The sequence below is a fragment of the Diceros bicornis genome, chromosome 7, assembly GCF_020826845.1.
Source record: "Diceros bicornis minor isolate mBicDic1 chromosome 7, mDicBic1.mat.cur, whole genome shotgun sequence".
In the NCBI taxonomy this organism is placed as follows: Eukaryota; Metazoa; Chordata; class Mammalia; order Perissodactyla; family Rhinocerotidae; genus Diceros; species Diceros bicornis.
The window spans coordinates 39,094,970-39,112,193 of NC_080746.1; the positions used below are offsets into that span (position 1 = coordinate 39,094,970).

Consider the following 17,224-nt stretch of genomic DNA (forward strand, 5'->3'; position numbering starts at 1 on the left):
GATCATACCAGTGCTATGGAATAACCTATCCTCAGTTTCCAAAGATAATACTATTGATCAGCCATCATTAGGATAAACACCTCCTAGTAACAGAGACACGGGGAAAAGAGAAAAAGAGGTGACGGAAGCCAACATTTATTAAGAAACTACCTGCGAACAGAGTTCTATGCTATAAATGTCTCTTTGTGAGCCTAGTTCCCATTTTAGATTGTGAAGTCAGAGAGCTAGCTTATTCGACATCGTGTGTCTCGGTTTCCTGGGACTATACGCCACTTAGCCCATTGTTAAAGGACTTAAGGAGTTAGTCTGTACAAAGCCTGGCACAAGATAAGCTCTGGACAAATGTCAGCTATCATCACCATTACTGTAATTATCATCATCTGCATCCCACAGCCCCTAATACAGAGCCTAGCACTGAGTGAGGCATTCATGAGAAGCCCAATAAATTTTTTCCGTTGTGGCTGACATTTATTGAGTACTTTTTACATTCCAGCCACTGTGGTATGCATCATCTCATTATGACCTTTATACTTGCCTTATAAAATAGGTATCATTGTCAGTTTCTCTATTTATATGAGAAAAACAAGGCACAAGATGGTAAGTAACTTGCAAAATATAACAGAGATAATAAGAACATAAGGAGATCCAAGAACAGGCTTTTGATTCCAGAGTCCATGCAGTTCACTATTTCCCTGTACTGGTGAAAGCAGGGAGGAGAGGCAGCCACCTTTAGTCCTCTGCTCCTGGGGTCCTGTGGCCCAATCTAAGCCACCACCATGTCCATGATCACACCCTAACACAAAAGCATCAGAACTTTTTGTAGGCTTGAGCAGCCTCAGGGGAAGCATGGAGGCTAGAAACCCGCCTCTGAGTTGTTCTCTTGGACTGTTACTTACATTCAACGTTACCATCTTTCACAGGTTAATGTCTTGTCTGCAGAGAGCATTCAACTAACATTGATTGAGGGTCTATGCTACCTGCCAGGCACCACATCTCATCACCTTGCTTAATCCTCATAAAAACTTAGGCAGGAACCACCAACAGGTCCTGCTCCTTTCTCAGAAAACCAAAAGAGCCGTGGAACACTGCAGAAAGTGATCTTTTCCATCTGCCACCAAACTGACCAGTTACTTAAATACATCTGAGTAGGGCTCAAAAAGCCTATTCTTCCCAAGTCCACAGTGATGTATTAAAAACAGGAATCATAGCTTTTAAAAAGCCACATCTAAGAGATAAAATAGGGGTCATATAGGCTAGTTCTCCATCGTCAATGATTTGGACAATGCTACACATCGCCTGACCCCAGAATTTGCACCCATTTCTTTCCTCCAAAACTACAACCTTGCCTGATCACTCTCCCGGCAACCTACCACCACTGGCTTTACGTCATGTTTTCTGTTCTTTTGAATTTTTATTTAAATGTAATATTATTTAATTTTTCATACATGTGTGTCTTTTCTCCCTAATTATTAGCATGTATATTTTTTGAGAGTAGAAAATTAAGACTTAACTAAGACGGTACTCAATACATTTTTGTCAATTGATTTCAGCCCTAAACCCAAGAGCAAGTTAGGAGCCGATATATGCTTGATGTACTTTCAAAAAATGGCTAAACCTTCAACATTGTATTATTAAGGAAGAGACCTCTCGTGTTCGGATTTGTTCCGGATAATATAGGTAGAATCTCAAATCATGACGTTACCAATATAATAACATAGTTCCATGTCACTGCCCTTCTTCTTATGTATTTGGGGTCACAAAATGCAGCTCAAAACTGCAGTGACAATGTTATTTGGATTCGGGAAACAAGGTCATTAGTGACATCTAATCAACAGTCTGTTTGCTCCTCTCTGCATACAACAAGCCATCACAAACAAGCTTATTTAACCTCATGTATTTACATCATACCTGTACGTAAATGTGGCATGAATAGCAATTTACCTCCACTGTGCCCTGTAATTCTCACAAGCTTGGGCATTCACTGCTCTTAGGCCATTTATTATCCCATTTTTTAAGTATGCAAACTTAGGCTCAAAGGATTCACAAACCAAAGATCTCACAATCTTCACGGAGCAAAAAATGGGCTTTGAACTGGGGGTCTTGAATGCACCACACTTCCACCACACCAGGGCTGCCTCCTCATGTTGGTACAAGACAGCACTGTTCGTTAATATGGGGTCTCTTTTTCTAGTTCTGCTTCTTCCTAGCCCTGTAACCATGGGCAACTTTTTAACAACCTCTTCACCTTTAAATGGTGATAATAACAGTATCTACCTCACAGAGTTGTGAGAATTAAATGAGATAATGCATGTAAAGCATTACACACAGTGTCTATCTTTAGGAAAGTACTTAATAACTGTTAGCTTCTGTTATTATCACACACTGTTAACTTGTGTTACGAGAAAGGCAAGAAGGACCACCCTTGGGTGTTCCTTCCTCTTCAAACCCTTGTGGTGAGAATCACAATCCCTAATCCTAAAGCTTCAATGAGGAATGAAAGCATACTCCAGCACCACAAAATCTTCCACTTGTAAAGAGTTTTCTTGCAACGCAATGCAGAACAAGAGCGTAGTTTCAAAGTGATGTCTATACGGGACACTCTCTCTCGGACCCAGATTCTCACTTCCTTCTAGACCTGTGCTGTCCAAAACAGCAGCCACAAGCCACATGTGGCTACCAAACACCTGAAATGTGGCAAGTCTGAACTGAGATGTGCAGGAAGTGTAAAATGCACATCAAAATTTGAAGACTTAGTACAAAAAATGTAAAATATCTCATTAATAGTTTTTTATGTTGATTACCTGTTGAAAAGATAATATTTTGGATATAATGCATTAAGTAAAACATGTTTTTAAAAATATGTTTTTAAATGGGTTAACTAAAATACGTTTTCAAATTAATTCCATCTGTTTCTTTTAACTTTTTAAAAATGTGGCTGCTAGAAAATTTTAATTAGACATGTGGCTCACATTGTATTTCTATTGAACAGCACTCCTCTAGACCATTCTGCATGTACACCAAAAGGCCTCATTTTGGAGGGACAATTGCAGAATTCAGTGAGCATCACAGCAATTCATGCAAACAGACCAGCAGTCTCCACTCTGTTGTCCCCAGATCCCCAAGCATCAATGCTGATCAGCAAGCTGTATTCAATATACTAAACTATCTGTTTATCAACAATTAGGCCATCATGCTAACATTTAATAAATACGGCTTATGCTAAAATTTTTGAAATAAAATTTTTCAAAACATGACAGGAAAAGAAACATCAATGGATAGACAGACAAAGGATGTGATCAAGTAATTCAAAACAGAAAATGCAGGCAGCTAAATACACTTCCCAAAACAAACTGATTAACAGACAAATAAAATAAAACAACTTTTTTTATTCAATTCATCAACATTAACAATTCAGTTCAATAAGCTTTTACTAAGCTCCTATGCAACGATTTTTTTTTTTAATTCTCAAGATATGATACATATTAGGATTTCACCTGTGTAAAAAACAATGCGTAGAACAATGACTAGAAGGAACTATGACAAAAGGTCAGAGTGACTATCTCCAGGTGACGGGATTATGGATTTTACTCTTCATATTTTTCTGTTCTTTATATAATTTCTACAATGAACATGTATGACTATTTAAAAAAAATTATATTATCTAAGTAATACATGTACATTACAGAAAAATTAGAAAGTAAAGATAACCAAAAAAAATCAGAATTGCTATTTTAATAATCAGCGAAAGTAAACAAAATGAAATAAAAGAAAAACTTTTTTAACTTTTTTTTTTTATAATTTTTTATTTCTTTATTTTTCCCCCAAAGCCCCAGTAGATAGTTGTTGCATGTCATCGCTGCACATCCCTCTAGTTGCTGTTATGTGGGACGTGGCCAAGGTCAGAGAAGCGGTGCATCGGTGCGCACCTGCGATCCGAACCCAGGCCGCCAGCAGCGCAGCGTGCGCGCTTAACCGCTAAGCCACCGGGCCGGCCCCAATAAAAGAAAAATTGAGATGAAATAATAAAGCACTTCTTGGCAGTGAAGAGGTTCAAATTTTAAGACTTCTCACTCAGTAAAAACACTTCATATTTACATAAAGCTTTCCAACTTACAGTGTTTTCTTATAATTTTCTGACCCTCAGAGCAACATAGTGAACAGAATATTTAACAATGGTTATCTCTGGATAATGAGACCGCAGAGAATTTCTGTTCTTTTTCTTTTTTGGGGGGGAGGGGAGTGGGGTTATCTGTATTGCTAAATTTTCTACAATGAACATGTGTTATTTATGTAAGGAAGAAAATCGGTTAGTTTTAGGAAAAATCAGCTGTAACAAGTTGCAGATAAGGAAACTGAGGCTCAGAGAGAACTTTTGCAATTTGCTACAAAGTGGAAGAGCCAGAACTCAAAACCCCTCAAATCTTCTCTTCCCAAACCTATAGCCTTCCCACCTGGACCCCTTGGTGGTGCAGACACCACAAGACTCGCAAATGTTCAAATTAAGACCCGACTCTTGGGTAAACTAAGATCAAAATTATTGCAACGCAGGATGGATAGAGATAATCCTGTGGTTTGGAGAAGTCACTCATTTAATGCATTACAGCTGGAATTGTGTTACACTTCCCGAGAAAGTAACCTGAACTTGACCCTGGCCTTCTGAAATTCCCATACTGCAGAGCTGTTTCTCAGGGTAAACAGGGCATTTTACTTGGCTCACCCAGCCATAATTCAGCTTAAAAACTGCAGAAACTTCTGAATTTTAATGCTGGTATTCAAAACTCATGTTTAGCTGGTGGAATTTAAATAAGGCTCCATGGCCTCATTTTTGTTAAGGGCAATGCATAGTTTTTAACCCAAGAGCCTTGGGTCTGGCTTACGTTTTGGTCCCACATATCAATTCAGTTTCATAACTGTATAAACTCAAAATCACCATTTTGGAAACACACTTATTCCGAAAATTTTCCTTCCTCCTCCAGCCATTTCCAACTCAAAGTAAGATGGCACCACCAAACACTCTTTCTTGTAATACAGCACCTTCCAACATCAAGCCCACCAAGAGTAAGACCTGCTCTTTAGCACCTATCCTTATGCTCGTTCATGTTTCAAACTGCACTCTGGCTGCACTGCTGGACAGATGTGGGTTTCTTGGGGAGAGGCCTTTTTTCTCTCTTTAATTTGTCACATATGCTTCTGGGCTGTGTCCTCCTGTGTTCCCTCCCTCCTCTCTGCACCGTCATTTGGCATGTTCTCAGAGAATGTCAGCAACTTTGACTCTACGCTAAATAAAACCAAACCAAGAGATCTTTCTGGGGGAAAATGCACAGTGCATTTTTTTTAAGGAAAATATGAGTGATTTGGGGAATTGGTCACACCACAGCTTCCCTCCATTAATGCAGGAAACTGCAAGCCCCCCTGCACTGATGGGAAGGAGGGTGGTGGTGACGACTGGCCTGTGAAGAGATGTGAGCAAGCACGCTCTGCGGCAGAAGACCCACAGCATCTCGGGCTCTGACATCATCTTATAAGATGTTTTTGTCAGCCTAGGACAGAATGGCGGGGTCAAACACCATCATTTCATGGTTTTACAAAGTATCTATCTACATACTAAAAATCAAATCAGTACATTCATAGATGAATAAAATATTAATAATAAACAGTTACTACTCTTCTCTCTGCTTCTGGGAAGCTAGTTAATCAAACCCCCTATGCTGAACGGGCAAGATTCAGCCAAGATAAAGGGCAAAAAGGCAACGGACAGGCGGAAAGAAGAGCGCTCTTCTCACTGAGGAGTCACTTTTAGTCTTCTTCAAAACTGATACTGTCTGGAACATAAAAATTAGTATTAAAATAGTACTTATCATCTTCCATAACTGAAACATTCTGCTCAAAACAGGCAAAGGCAAACAAACCACACTGCCCCAGTCCCCACCTCCAAATGTAAGCAAACCAAAAGACAGACTAAAGCCCACAGCCTGGAGCTGTCGGCAAGGTCAAGTTGGCTCCTAAGTCTTCCAGGATACCTGAGAGAAAGGATATCCAGGGGACTTTTGCTGGAGTCTGGAATACTTCATCAGTATTCTGGTCCTCCTGAAAAAAACAGAGGTGGGCAGAGCAGGGGCTGGACTTCAGGTGTGATATATAAATCTGATTAGAAATTCACCAATAAGTGACACCAAGGAAAAACTTGAATCTTCACCTGCACAGTAACATACAGTGGTCAAGTGTTCGCACTCATGGGAGCTGTCGTGTGAAAGAGATCCAGGTTTGCATCCCGGCTCCTGTACTTCCAGGCTGGTGCCCGTGACTAAGCTCCTTTCACCTCTCTTGCTAAGCCTATGTTTTTATCATGTCATAAATCTCCCTATCCTAAAATGGGGACATTAACAGCACTCGGAACTGCTGTGAAGATGACCCACACAAAGTGTCTGGCGCACAGTAGTCACTCGAAGGGTTAGTCCTACTGCTACCACCACCACCGCTGCTCCACTGTTACCTGCTAGGGGTAGAGATGGAGTTCTAGAAACTGGAAAATCACAGCAAGTGTCAGAGAAAATGGTTTTAGTTTATTCTGAATCTATTAAAATATATAGATCATATGAACAAAAAACACGAAGAGCCAAATTTCAAGATCAAATAAATCTAACTAGTAAAATATACTCACCTAAAAATTACCCTAGCTAATAACTGCAAATTAAAATAAGGAGTTAACATTATTTGTCTATTAAATTAGCAAAGTTTTTGTGATTATAATGACTAATGTTGTTAAAGTGTAGTGAAATAGGCACTGTAATACTTTTACAAAGTTAGCAGGTATCAGAAGTCATTAAATGCTCACTACAATTTACCCAATAATTTCATTTCTAAATAATGATTCCTAAAGAAGTAAACAAAATATGGAAAAGTTGATACGCATGATGATGTTCACTAGATTATTTATAGAGAAAATGGTATAAATTATATACTTTATGAAATATTATGCAGCAACATAAAGGATGGTTATGAAGACAACTAAATATTGTAAAAAAAAAAAAAGCCTGATACAATACTATCTAAAAAAAAGCAAAGATACTAAACTGAATATAATCTATGATTGTAAGATGTGAAAAAATTAATTTGTATAGAAAAAATGTTAACAGTGGTTGTATTAAGAAAGGAGGACATTTTAAGCAATTTTTTAGCCTCTTTAGTTTCCACTTTTGGAAATACGGACAGATTTCTTTTGAAAACAAACACGCATTTGACTAATGTACTCCAAACTGCTTTGATGAAAATCAGATCCTCCACAGGTATTCATTCACGCATTCTCTTCCATTAATAGTACAGACTGCATAAGCCAAGTCACTACTTCTGGAGTGCTCTATTTACACAAAGGGAGTCAGAATTAACGTCCAAATACTTGCTTTGAAAAAAAAAAAAAAAGCAGCACAATTCTCCATAGAACAAACTGTCCAATTCTCACCTTGTCTTCATTTATATCCATTTCCACCTTCAGGCTGAAGGAAAAGGAAGATCAGGGAGGAACAAAACGAGGGCCTTTATCCATGGCTGCTGGCTCATGTTCCCTGGAGGTCCCCACTGGCTACCTCAGTAGGGCATGGTCACCTTAGTCCCTCCATCTCCACCAGCCTCACAAGCTCACCCACACGAGGGCCAAGGTGGCACAAGTCAACTAGGCCTCGACTAGTGGTCTCTCCATGGGGTTTCCCGTGAAAGGAGCCTAAAGTGCTTCACAATAATCCACCACACATCTCCACCTTGAGCGGATCAGAGCAGGTAAGAGAATTTGTAAGCTGTGGTGAGTCAGCAAGGAAGGCAAGAACTCCACGTTCTTACTCCTCGTGTCATAAGCTCTATGCTCTGCCTCACTTGTCTCTTTGGACCTTTCCGTCTCTAGGCAAAAAGTAGCGAAGTCTCAGCAATGTAATGGGTTGGACCAAAACCACTGAATATTCACAACACTGAGCCCATTTTTGCAGCACAAGGCAAGGAGATGGACTCAGTGATCTCACTCAGAGGCTTCTCCTTCTCTTCTAGGAGTCTACGACATATTGACTCAAGAGCCTGCAGCTTCCTACACCATCACTATTAATGACAAACAGATAACCCTTTAAGCACAAATGAATGTGTCAGTGATATTAAATGGAGCCTTGCTCATCTCCTGAGTCAAAGATCACTTGAACATCACACACTGCTGACTTTCAGATCCAACCCTTGGAGTTTAGGCCACTTTGGATGCCTCTGAAGCAGGGCTGGTGTGGATGCAACTTTGTTTACCCCGTCAGCCAAGGGCTGCACCACTGGAGCCATGCTGGCTAGCCATGGTCAGGCTCACAAAGGGGCCTTGTACCTCTGGGGCCAGCTTCAATGGCCTGTCTGTTATGTCTTCTGGGACATTTTGATGTGTCATGTCAACCCAGCTGCCAAGCCTGGCAATTGGCTCAAATCCCTCATACATTTCTTCTTCTTCTTTTTGACGTCATAACTCTGAGACAAATGACACTTTCCACAAATAACTGGGTAGACCTCCAAGAAGTGCTTCCCTCTTCCCCTTACCATGCCTCCCACCTCATATCATGTCTGCTGCCAAAGGACAAAAAGCAAATGAGCCACTTAATGCATTGCCATTGAACAAATAGTAAGGCAAAAGACAAGGAAGGAGCCCTCATTTGGGGATATTTTCCCCTTCTATCAAGCTCTGGAAGCTGAGTTAAACATTCAGGAAAAAATGTGAAATATCATAAACCAAACTCTAATATGATTGGGATAAACATTATGGATTATTTTAAACAACTATGGTAAATCAACGCAGTCAAATACCAGAGATTTGAAGACTTTTTTTTTTTCCTCTTCAAACCTGATAGTTTTTGAGTTTAAATTTCTCCTTTGGCTTAAGAAACTATAAAAGGGTATGAAGAAGAGCCCCCGGGTCCCATCTTGGATGCCCCAGTGGGGTCAGACTACGTCCTCTTGAGGAAGAATGAGTTCTGCTGCTCATCAGGATCTAAAAGCTGGTATACTGCTTCAAAGCTGGCATTCCCAACCTAATGCAGGGAAATGTGTCAGCAGCTGGGAAGTAAGTGGGCAGATGAGCCAGCTCTCTCTCTGCCAAGGCCCAGTCACTCCCTTTTCAGAAGATGTTCAGCCAACGTAGCCCTGCACACAGCTACTGGGGTCGTATGGGGAAACCTCAGCTCCTTGGATTTAGAAACAGATAAATAAAGCCCTTTGTGGGAATGAAGACATATCCAATAATAGGCAGTGGCCACTTGTCTTCTCTTCTCATGCTCTGTGCTCTCCCCGAGTAACCTCAGCAACATCCAAACACTGGTAACTCCCAAATTTGTATCTTCAGACCCGATTTCTCTCCTGAGAGCTTGATTTCCAATTGCCTTATTTCCAACTGCCCTATTATTCCTCAATTTCCATATCTAACCAATCATGAAATCCTGTCAACTCTATGTCCCTATCTCTCTTAGCATATAATGCTCCTCTATACCTTCAGCCTCAAACCCAGGCCACCCTCAGCACTTCTTATCTGGATGATTGAAACTGTCCCCAAAGGTCCTCATGGCCTCCATTCTCCCACTCCTCTAATTCATCCTTCATTGCCATTGAAGTTAGCCCAGTAAACATCAACACAGTCTCTACTCAAAAACTTTGGCTTTCCCAATGCTTACGATAAATTCTAAACTCCATAGTATGACATTCAAAGATTTTCATCAACAGGTCTCAACTTCCCCATCCAAACACATCTTCTGCCGCTTCTTACCATACCCTCTCCCACCAGTGCTCTGCATTACTGCAGCTCATTCCAGACAAAACTTCCTAAACACCTTGTCTGAAGAAACGGCATTCCCCCTGCACAGTACATCCTACTACCTCACCTCTACCCCACAACTCTTATTTATCCTTCAGGACCGAACGCAAATGTCACCTCCTCTGTGAAGCTCTTCCCACTCCCTCCAGTTGTGAGTCACACTATCCTGTCTGGTCCTCTAGCACTCTCTGCATACTTCTATCCTAAAATAGCACACTGCACTGCAGTGATGTGTCCAGATGCTGGTTTCCTCCAAGACAAGCCTATAAGGTCTTTGAGGGTAGGGACCATATCTGTATCTCTGAACCTGGTACAGGGCTGCAGAGGGTACACACTCAGTAAGTTTTGCTGAATCTATCAATCAGTCAGAAGAGGAATTAGGGCAATGAAGGGAAAAGATTTTGATGGTCTGGATACAGCTGCCTCAGAGTTGTGTACTGTGGACATTTATTAATCTCTCTAGGCTTCAGTGGGTCATCTGTTGAATAAGGGGGTGGGACTATATGATTTCTATGGTCCCTTTAACTTCCCTGTTCTAGCATTCAGACTACATCTTCCTTTAAAACCTACAGTGAAGAAAGACTCTATAAAACTCCATGGTAATAATACATTCCAGAAGTTTGGAGACTCTCCACAAAGCCAGCCAGGAAAATTGCTGCCTTGCCTGGCCACTAGGCAGAGCTCCCAAGGATGGCTAACAACTGAGGCTCCTCCCCTAAACTCGTAAATCCCCAAGTGCCTTCTGTTAGGTTTGGAGAAAATCCCTAATTGCCCTCTGTTCTGTTTCACTCTACATATTTTGGTCAAAGAGTGGCTTATTAAATACTATACACAAGAAAAAAAAAAACTGATGACAAAAAAACCCAACAAGCCTTGAAAATAACGATTGCTAAAAACACGATTGCTGAATTTTGAAAAGCCGAGTTAAACCTCTAGGCTTGATAATCACCTCGTTACCCCATACTCTGGGGGCGGCTGGTACCTCAGGACGGCCACTTCTGTTCTCGCAGGCTGAGGAGCAGGGTAGGGCTTGACCATCTCATGGAGCATCCCAGGGTGCTGGTCACTGTAGAAAAGTCCATGCTCCTGGGTCTTGCTGACCGGAGACATCATTTGCTTGGTCTTGAAGGGGTACTCGGGTGGAGGTCCCCGGGGGTCCAGAACTTTACCTGCAGGCTGGGCTGAGGAGGGTCCTCCTCCTGCCTTGAACCCTTTTCCATTCCCTGACCCAGGGAGGTGTTGCTTGGCACCATTCCTCTCCAATGACAGCTGCATGATTCTCTCACTGAGAGAGCGGACGTGGCCCTGCTTAAGTTCTTTCAGCGCCTCATCCTTATGTGCCTGTCCACTGTTGGCACGGTTCACTGTGGGCCTCCCCTCAGTCCGGGACTTCTGACTGGTGCCCCCAGCCATGTAGTAACCATGACCTACAGCCCCCTGCTGTTGCTGTTGCTGCTGCTGCTGCCCCCTAAAGAACTGGGACTGCGCTTTGGCCTCCTCATAAGTGGGCAGTTCCTCATTGTTCTGCTGAGGCTGCGTGGACCGGACCTGTTTCTCCATCACCGTATTGTCCACCTGGTGTTCTTGACCCTGGGGTTCCTGGCGTGCTGACTGGTAGACCATTTGTGGGTCTTCTTGAGCGAGGTTTTCCGTGGAAGAAAAGTTGTTTGTAGGGTGGGCTGGTCCTGCGCTCCCTGTGGCCTGGTGCTGAATGGCCAGCAAGTTCATGTTCTCGGTCGGGGTGCCATACCGCAGTTGTTCCTGGATCAGCCGCTGTAATACTGTTCCAGCTGCCGCATCCTCGGAACCTCTCATTTCCACCTCTGAGATCCTCGGGAAGTTTGGGGAGTGGAAGTTACAAAGAGGATCCTCAACTAAAAGATAAACATAGGAAAAAAGACATCAGGCTGTTCCACAGGAATACAGGTCTGTACGTACGTTGTGAATAATTAACATTCTAACCACAGTAGCGTTTAACGACAAGATTTCAAATACACTACCACCTCCGTTTACTCTGCAGTTTCTCAAGAAGTGTTTCTCCAATTCAAAGTGTCTCCACTACTCTCCATTCCCTCGCCTCCTGCTTCCCCCTAGACCTGGCTCCATCCTTTAATCCCTCCCTTGCCTTCAATTTCCCCACTGGCCCCTTCTCTTCCTCATATAAACATGGCAAGTCTTTCCCATCTTAAAAAAAAAATACAAGCAAAAACTAAAACCAAACAAAAATAAACCAGCCTTTCAGGGCCCTATACAAATCTCTAACTGCCAGCCTGCCTCTCTCCCTCCCTGCTCTTCTAACTGTCCTCAGTAAGCAAGCTATATTCGCTGTCTCCACTTTCCAAATACTCCATCCACTGCCCTCCCTACTGCTCTGATCAGTAACCAAGCCCAGTGAGAATTTTCCAGCTCTCGTATTACACACCTAACCTTTCTGAAACATTTGATCACTCACTTCTTGAAATGCTCTCTAACTCGGCATCATCCAGCTCACCTCTCCTCCTGCCCCTCTGTATACTCCTCATCTGGCTCCCTCTTCTCCGACCACCCCTTAAATCCTGGTGTTTCCCGCAGCTCCGCCCTGAACGATCCTCTACCCTCACTCAACAGAATCTCCTGAGTCATCATATCCACTGCCCATCTTCAACTACTGACTCATGACCCACACATCTATAACCGCCAGCTGATGGCCCCTAAGTCCTTCAAACTCAACATGTCTTCCTCATCCCTCAATCCCCACCCACCCAACCTCCCCTCTCACCACCATATCCCTGCCTTGTCTACTCTTTGCCAACCCAGAAATCTGGGAGTTTTCCAAAATTCCTTCTTCTCCCTGACCCCCAACATGCAGTCAGTGACTGCCTGTCAATTCTACCTCTGAAACATCTCTCCCAACTCTCCTCTTTATTCCCATGCCAAGCTCCAAGTTTATTATTAATAACCATATACAACCACAAGAACCACGTTTAAAGTACATATGATGTGCCAGGTATTGAACTAAATTCTCTCCACGTTATTTCATTTATTTCACATACAATCATATCAGGCAGTTAATTCCCCCATCTCACAGATGAGGAGAGAGATTTAGAGAAGGTAAATCAGAAGTCACAGAGGTAGGAAGAGACAGAGCCAGGATCTGACTTATTCCACAACAAAATCCATGTTCATTCCACAACATTACAAGCCCTCAGCATCTCATACCCAGGCCATTCCAACAGCCTCCTTATCTATTTCTCTGACACCAGTCTCATTCCCACTTCCAAACCTACTCCTCAGACCCCAACCTATCTTCCACACTACCCTGACAGATTATTCAAATAGGAAAACCTAATCACATCACTCTTATGGACAAAATTCCTCAATAATTGATTATAGAAGGAAACTGACATTCTATCATACGATGTAGCAGGTACTGCCTTACCTCTCTAGCAACATTTCATGCCACCACCACCCGGCCCTCACCGGCAACCCCGTGGATTTTAAGCTCCAGCAATACCTAAGAACATATAGCTCCCAGATATGCTAGTTCTCTCTGGCCTCTAGGCCTTTGCTTGCATTCGTCCCTCTGCCTAGAAAGATGCATCTTACCATGTCCTCTTGGGAAATTCCTAGACATGCTTTAAGTGATAGCTCCAAAGCTACATTTGAGTAAAACCTTTCCTGCTGCAGCCTAGCAGGCTCAAGCCCTCCTTCTCCTATGTCCCCAACTCCACTGTGCGTATATATCTCCATTAGAGCAGTTATCACAGTAGACGGCAAGTATTTATTTACACGAGAGTCTAAACTCTAAAAGGCAAGGATCATGCCTTCTCATCTGGGTCTCCCTAGCACACAACCCAGTGACTCTATGTAATGGGGGATCAAACATCTGATCAGTAAAAGAATACCTACTATTAGATCCATGAAATATACAATTTTCCCCATTTCACAATAGTACTAGTAAGCAGTGTACTGAGGACATTATATAGCATTATGATAGTAGAAATTCTACTGCTTACTACTGGCATGACCTTGAGCAAATCATTTCTCTCTTTTAGCTCAATATCCTCACCTGTAAATTGACAGAGCTGAACTAGATCATCTCTAAGCAGCCTTCAGTTCTCAATTCCATGCAATAATGGCTCTGTTTTTATATTTACATAGAACACATTATTTTCCCCAAAACCGTCTTTCTACCCCAAGGTTGCCTTTTTTTTCTATAAATGGCATCCTCATCATATGAGTCATCCAGATAGAAAGTTCAGAATCACTTTTGACCCTCTTGTCTCCTTTGCTCCCTACATTTAATCAACTGCCAAGCTAGTTTTTCTCAGTCCACAGTGAAAAGAGAAAAAACAAAGGTGGTGTGATATACTTACAAGATACATACATATACTCACATATCTACCTGTGTACATACATAGACACATGTCATTAGGTTTTCTGTCTTTTTTTGGCAAGGGCTGTCAAGGACTACATCTCTCTTACTCTTTTTGGTATTAATATATGAGAAAAGGTGACAGCAGATGATACTTTTGGTGTCCTTGCAAAAAGTAAAGATTGCAATCCTAGCTCCCATGCCCTCAACCACACCCCAGGTTCTGGCTCTCCCTACTAGTTGCTTAGATGTCCTGAATGGCCTCCTAATATCCCTTGCCTCTGGCCTCTTCTCCTTTCAATCCACACTGTATTTATTATCTGTCTTCCTCTACTAGATTTCAAGCACCAGAGGGCAGCGAGTTTATCTGTTATATCCACATGCTGTATCCCCAGTGCCTACACACTACCCTGATACACAGAGGCATTCAGGAAATAATTGTCGAGTAAATTAAAGAGCTTTACAGACTGGTTCCTGAAGCTCAACATTGATCATATCGCTTTCCCTGTCTACCTCCAAAATCATACCTCTGCAACCTCCAGCAAATTACTTGGCTTCTCTGAACCTCTCTCCTCTGTAAAATGGGCAGACTTCATATCTGCCTTATAGGGCAGCATGTGGAGTAAATTCAAACTTATTCCTTACCTTCACAGAATATATACTATAACTGAGATATAAACCCAAAGTTCAGGGATAAAAAATTTTAAATAATAAAAGCAGGTCGCTGAGAGTCCACACAAGATTGCCAAATAACTGTAATAAGTGATGAACAATCTAAGGAAAAAGAGATCAGTGTAGGTTGAACTGGACCATCATTCACTCTATAAATACTGCCAACCTGTTATATGCAAGCATCCTGACAGGTGCTAGAGTAGGAGAGTAAAGAGGAGAGTCCTAACCTCAGGATAACTGATCTGAAAGGCTTACTGGAACAAGCAAATTCAAATAAAAATCAACATTTTTTTAATAAAAATTCAAATAAAAATATATTTCCAAAGGAAAATGACTTTTTTTGGATGCATAATAAAAGGAATGGGGTCTCATTGAGCATGAAAAGTACTGAATTCCCTTTTCATAAGCACATCTGGCAAGAACCCTGAGATCCTTCCCTGGTTTTAAAGATTCCCTCATAGTTTTACCAATCTCAAAAGCCCTCAAAAATAGGCAGGAAGTTTTTACAAAGGAGGCAGTTCCCTCCTTTGAATTTCTTCTGAACTTCTGAATTATTTGCAAAAAGAGATAGAAAGCAGAGAAGGAAAAAAGAAATGAAAGATTCCGAGAAAGAGTACAAAAAAGTATTTAGGAATTAGAGAAAAATTAGAGAATAAATGGTATAATTCTGAAGTTCCCACATACTTAAGACCTCTCTGTTGAGAGAGTCACATATTATAGTAAAATAGTCTATTAACACCATAGCACAAAATTAAAAATAAGGCATCTACCAATAAAGAGACAACCAATAATCCAATATGCTGATTGTTAAAACGAGGATAGAGACAAAATTATGCAGAAGAGCTAAAAATGATAACTGTAAGATTATGCTGCTTTTCCAACACAAGCGCCAGTAAAAGAACTTACCAACTTTTTCCCTAATGCTACTGTTCGCCTCCACCGTCAAAGCAGATGCTTCATGCCTCCCAGAATAGAGCTGAAAGTCTGGGAAAAAGTAGTTGGGGTCTTCTAGAATCTGGACAGGACTACTGGGACTGTAACAAACAGGAGCGGGTCCTGGCGGGAAAAAGCAAAATGTGTATTAATGCCAATAACGTCCTCCGCTCCCTCCTTCCTGTGTGACTCACGAGAGCCCATGAGGCATTCTCCCACATTTCAACTTGTAGTGGGAGCTGTGTTTTTGATTTATAAAATTCCAAAGTTACTATTCAGAATTATCACAAGTCTAGCCACCCACCAAAATGACCCAGGAGGTCAAAATAACAATCTTCAAGCTACGCTGAGTGCAGGCACAGACACTTTCACACAACCCTGTTCCAAGGGCAGCAGCAGCACTGCCAACAAAAATCAAATCCTCTGCGGAACTGGACAAGTCACAAAGTTGGGAATGGTCAAGGTGGGGGACAGAAAGGAGGAAGACAGGGAGGCCAGAAAAGGAAAACTAAGATGGGAAGAGCAGCTGACTCTCAGAATATATAAAAGAGACAGAGAAGGGTGGTCATTTTGCCAGACCAAGTGTTAGCAAGAGGACATCCCAGCCCAGGACAGAGCACTCAGCCCCACTCAAAGGCTTCTAGAGCCTCATGTGGCAACGTGAAGCCGGAGTCATGTGTTCTGGGCCTTTGCCAACCACTGGCCTTTCAGCTCCAGTTTATCTGCTTCACACACAAACCAGAGTGTGCTTCCTGTTCCAATTAAACGTGACACTGTATTCAATCTTACAGTCACTGAACACGAGATACCACGACAACAACACTGATACCGCACACACGACATCGTGGGAACACTCAGCAGGACGGGTCCCGGCTGTCTTCCCTCTCTGCACTGATTTCTCTGCGTGGACACCAAGTTTAAGGTTCTTTTTGGCAAAAGTAACCTAGTTTTCTCTGGGGAAAAAGTCATACTTTTTTTTTTTTAATTAAAATCCTTGCCTAAAAGATAATTGCATTAGAAGAAAAATAATGTTTTTCAGCAATCACTTCAAACTGGTAATTTGAAATTTCTTACTAGGTTTGTTATCCACCCATGTCCAGTAGATTCCAATCCTGGACAAGGCCAAAGCCAGGAGGAATTATTCTGAGTCCATAAGATGGGAATGTACTCCTTTCTGAGTTTCTCTACCTCAACACATGAAATAATATTTGTATGTGTGCTCACATGTATCATAGGCCTGTTTGGACTAGAGAGAAAAAAGATTTTGACAAGAATATTTATCTTATAAAGTTAAAATAAATAAGTAGTTGTGACTTTCACCTTAAAAATAAATATAAACCGAGTATGAATGACATATTATATGAAGATCAGTCTAAAATTACAGTTCCAATGTCTATGACAAGTATCTGTCAGTGTTCTCTTTCTGGTCAACCTGCAAGGACTACCCT

The 17,224-nt window shown here is 41.7% G+C and overlaps 1 protein-coding gene across 3 annotated transcripts in view; it reads right to left on the reverse strand.

Moving 5' to 3' along the window:
• Positions 1 to 17,224, reverse strand: part of AMOTL1 (angiomotin like 1) — a 156,729-nt gene that overhangs the window by 57,588 nt on the left and 81,917 nt on the right. For all 3 annotated transcript variants that reach the window (XM_058545387.1, XM_058545385.1, XM_058545386.1), the window contains 2 exons: positions 15,750 to 15,899; positions 10,767 to 11,691 (listed from right to left, as the gene is read on the reverse strand). In XM_058545387.1, coding sequence (XP_058401370.1) covers positions 10,767 to 11,691; positions 15,750 to 15,899 — 1,075 coding nt within the window. The remainder of the gene's footprint in view (positions 1 to 10,766; positions 11,692 to 15,749; positions 15,900 to 17,224) is intronic.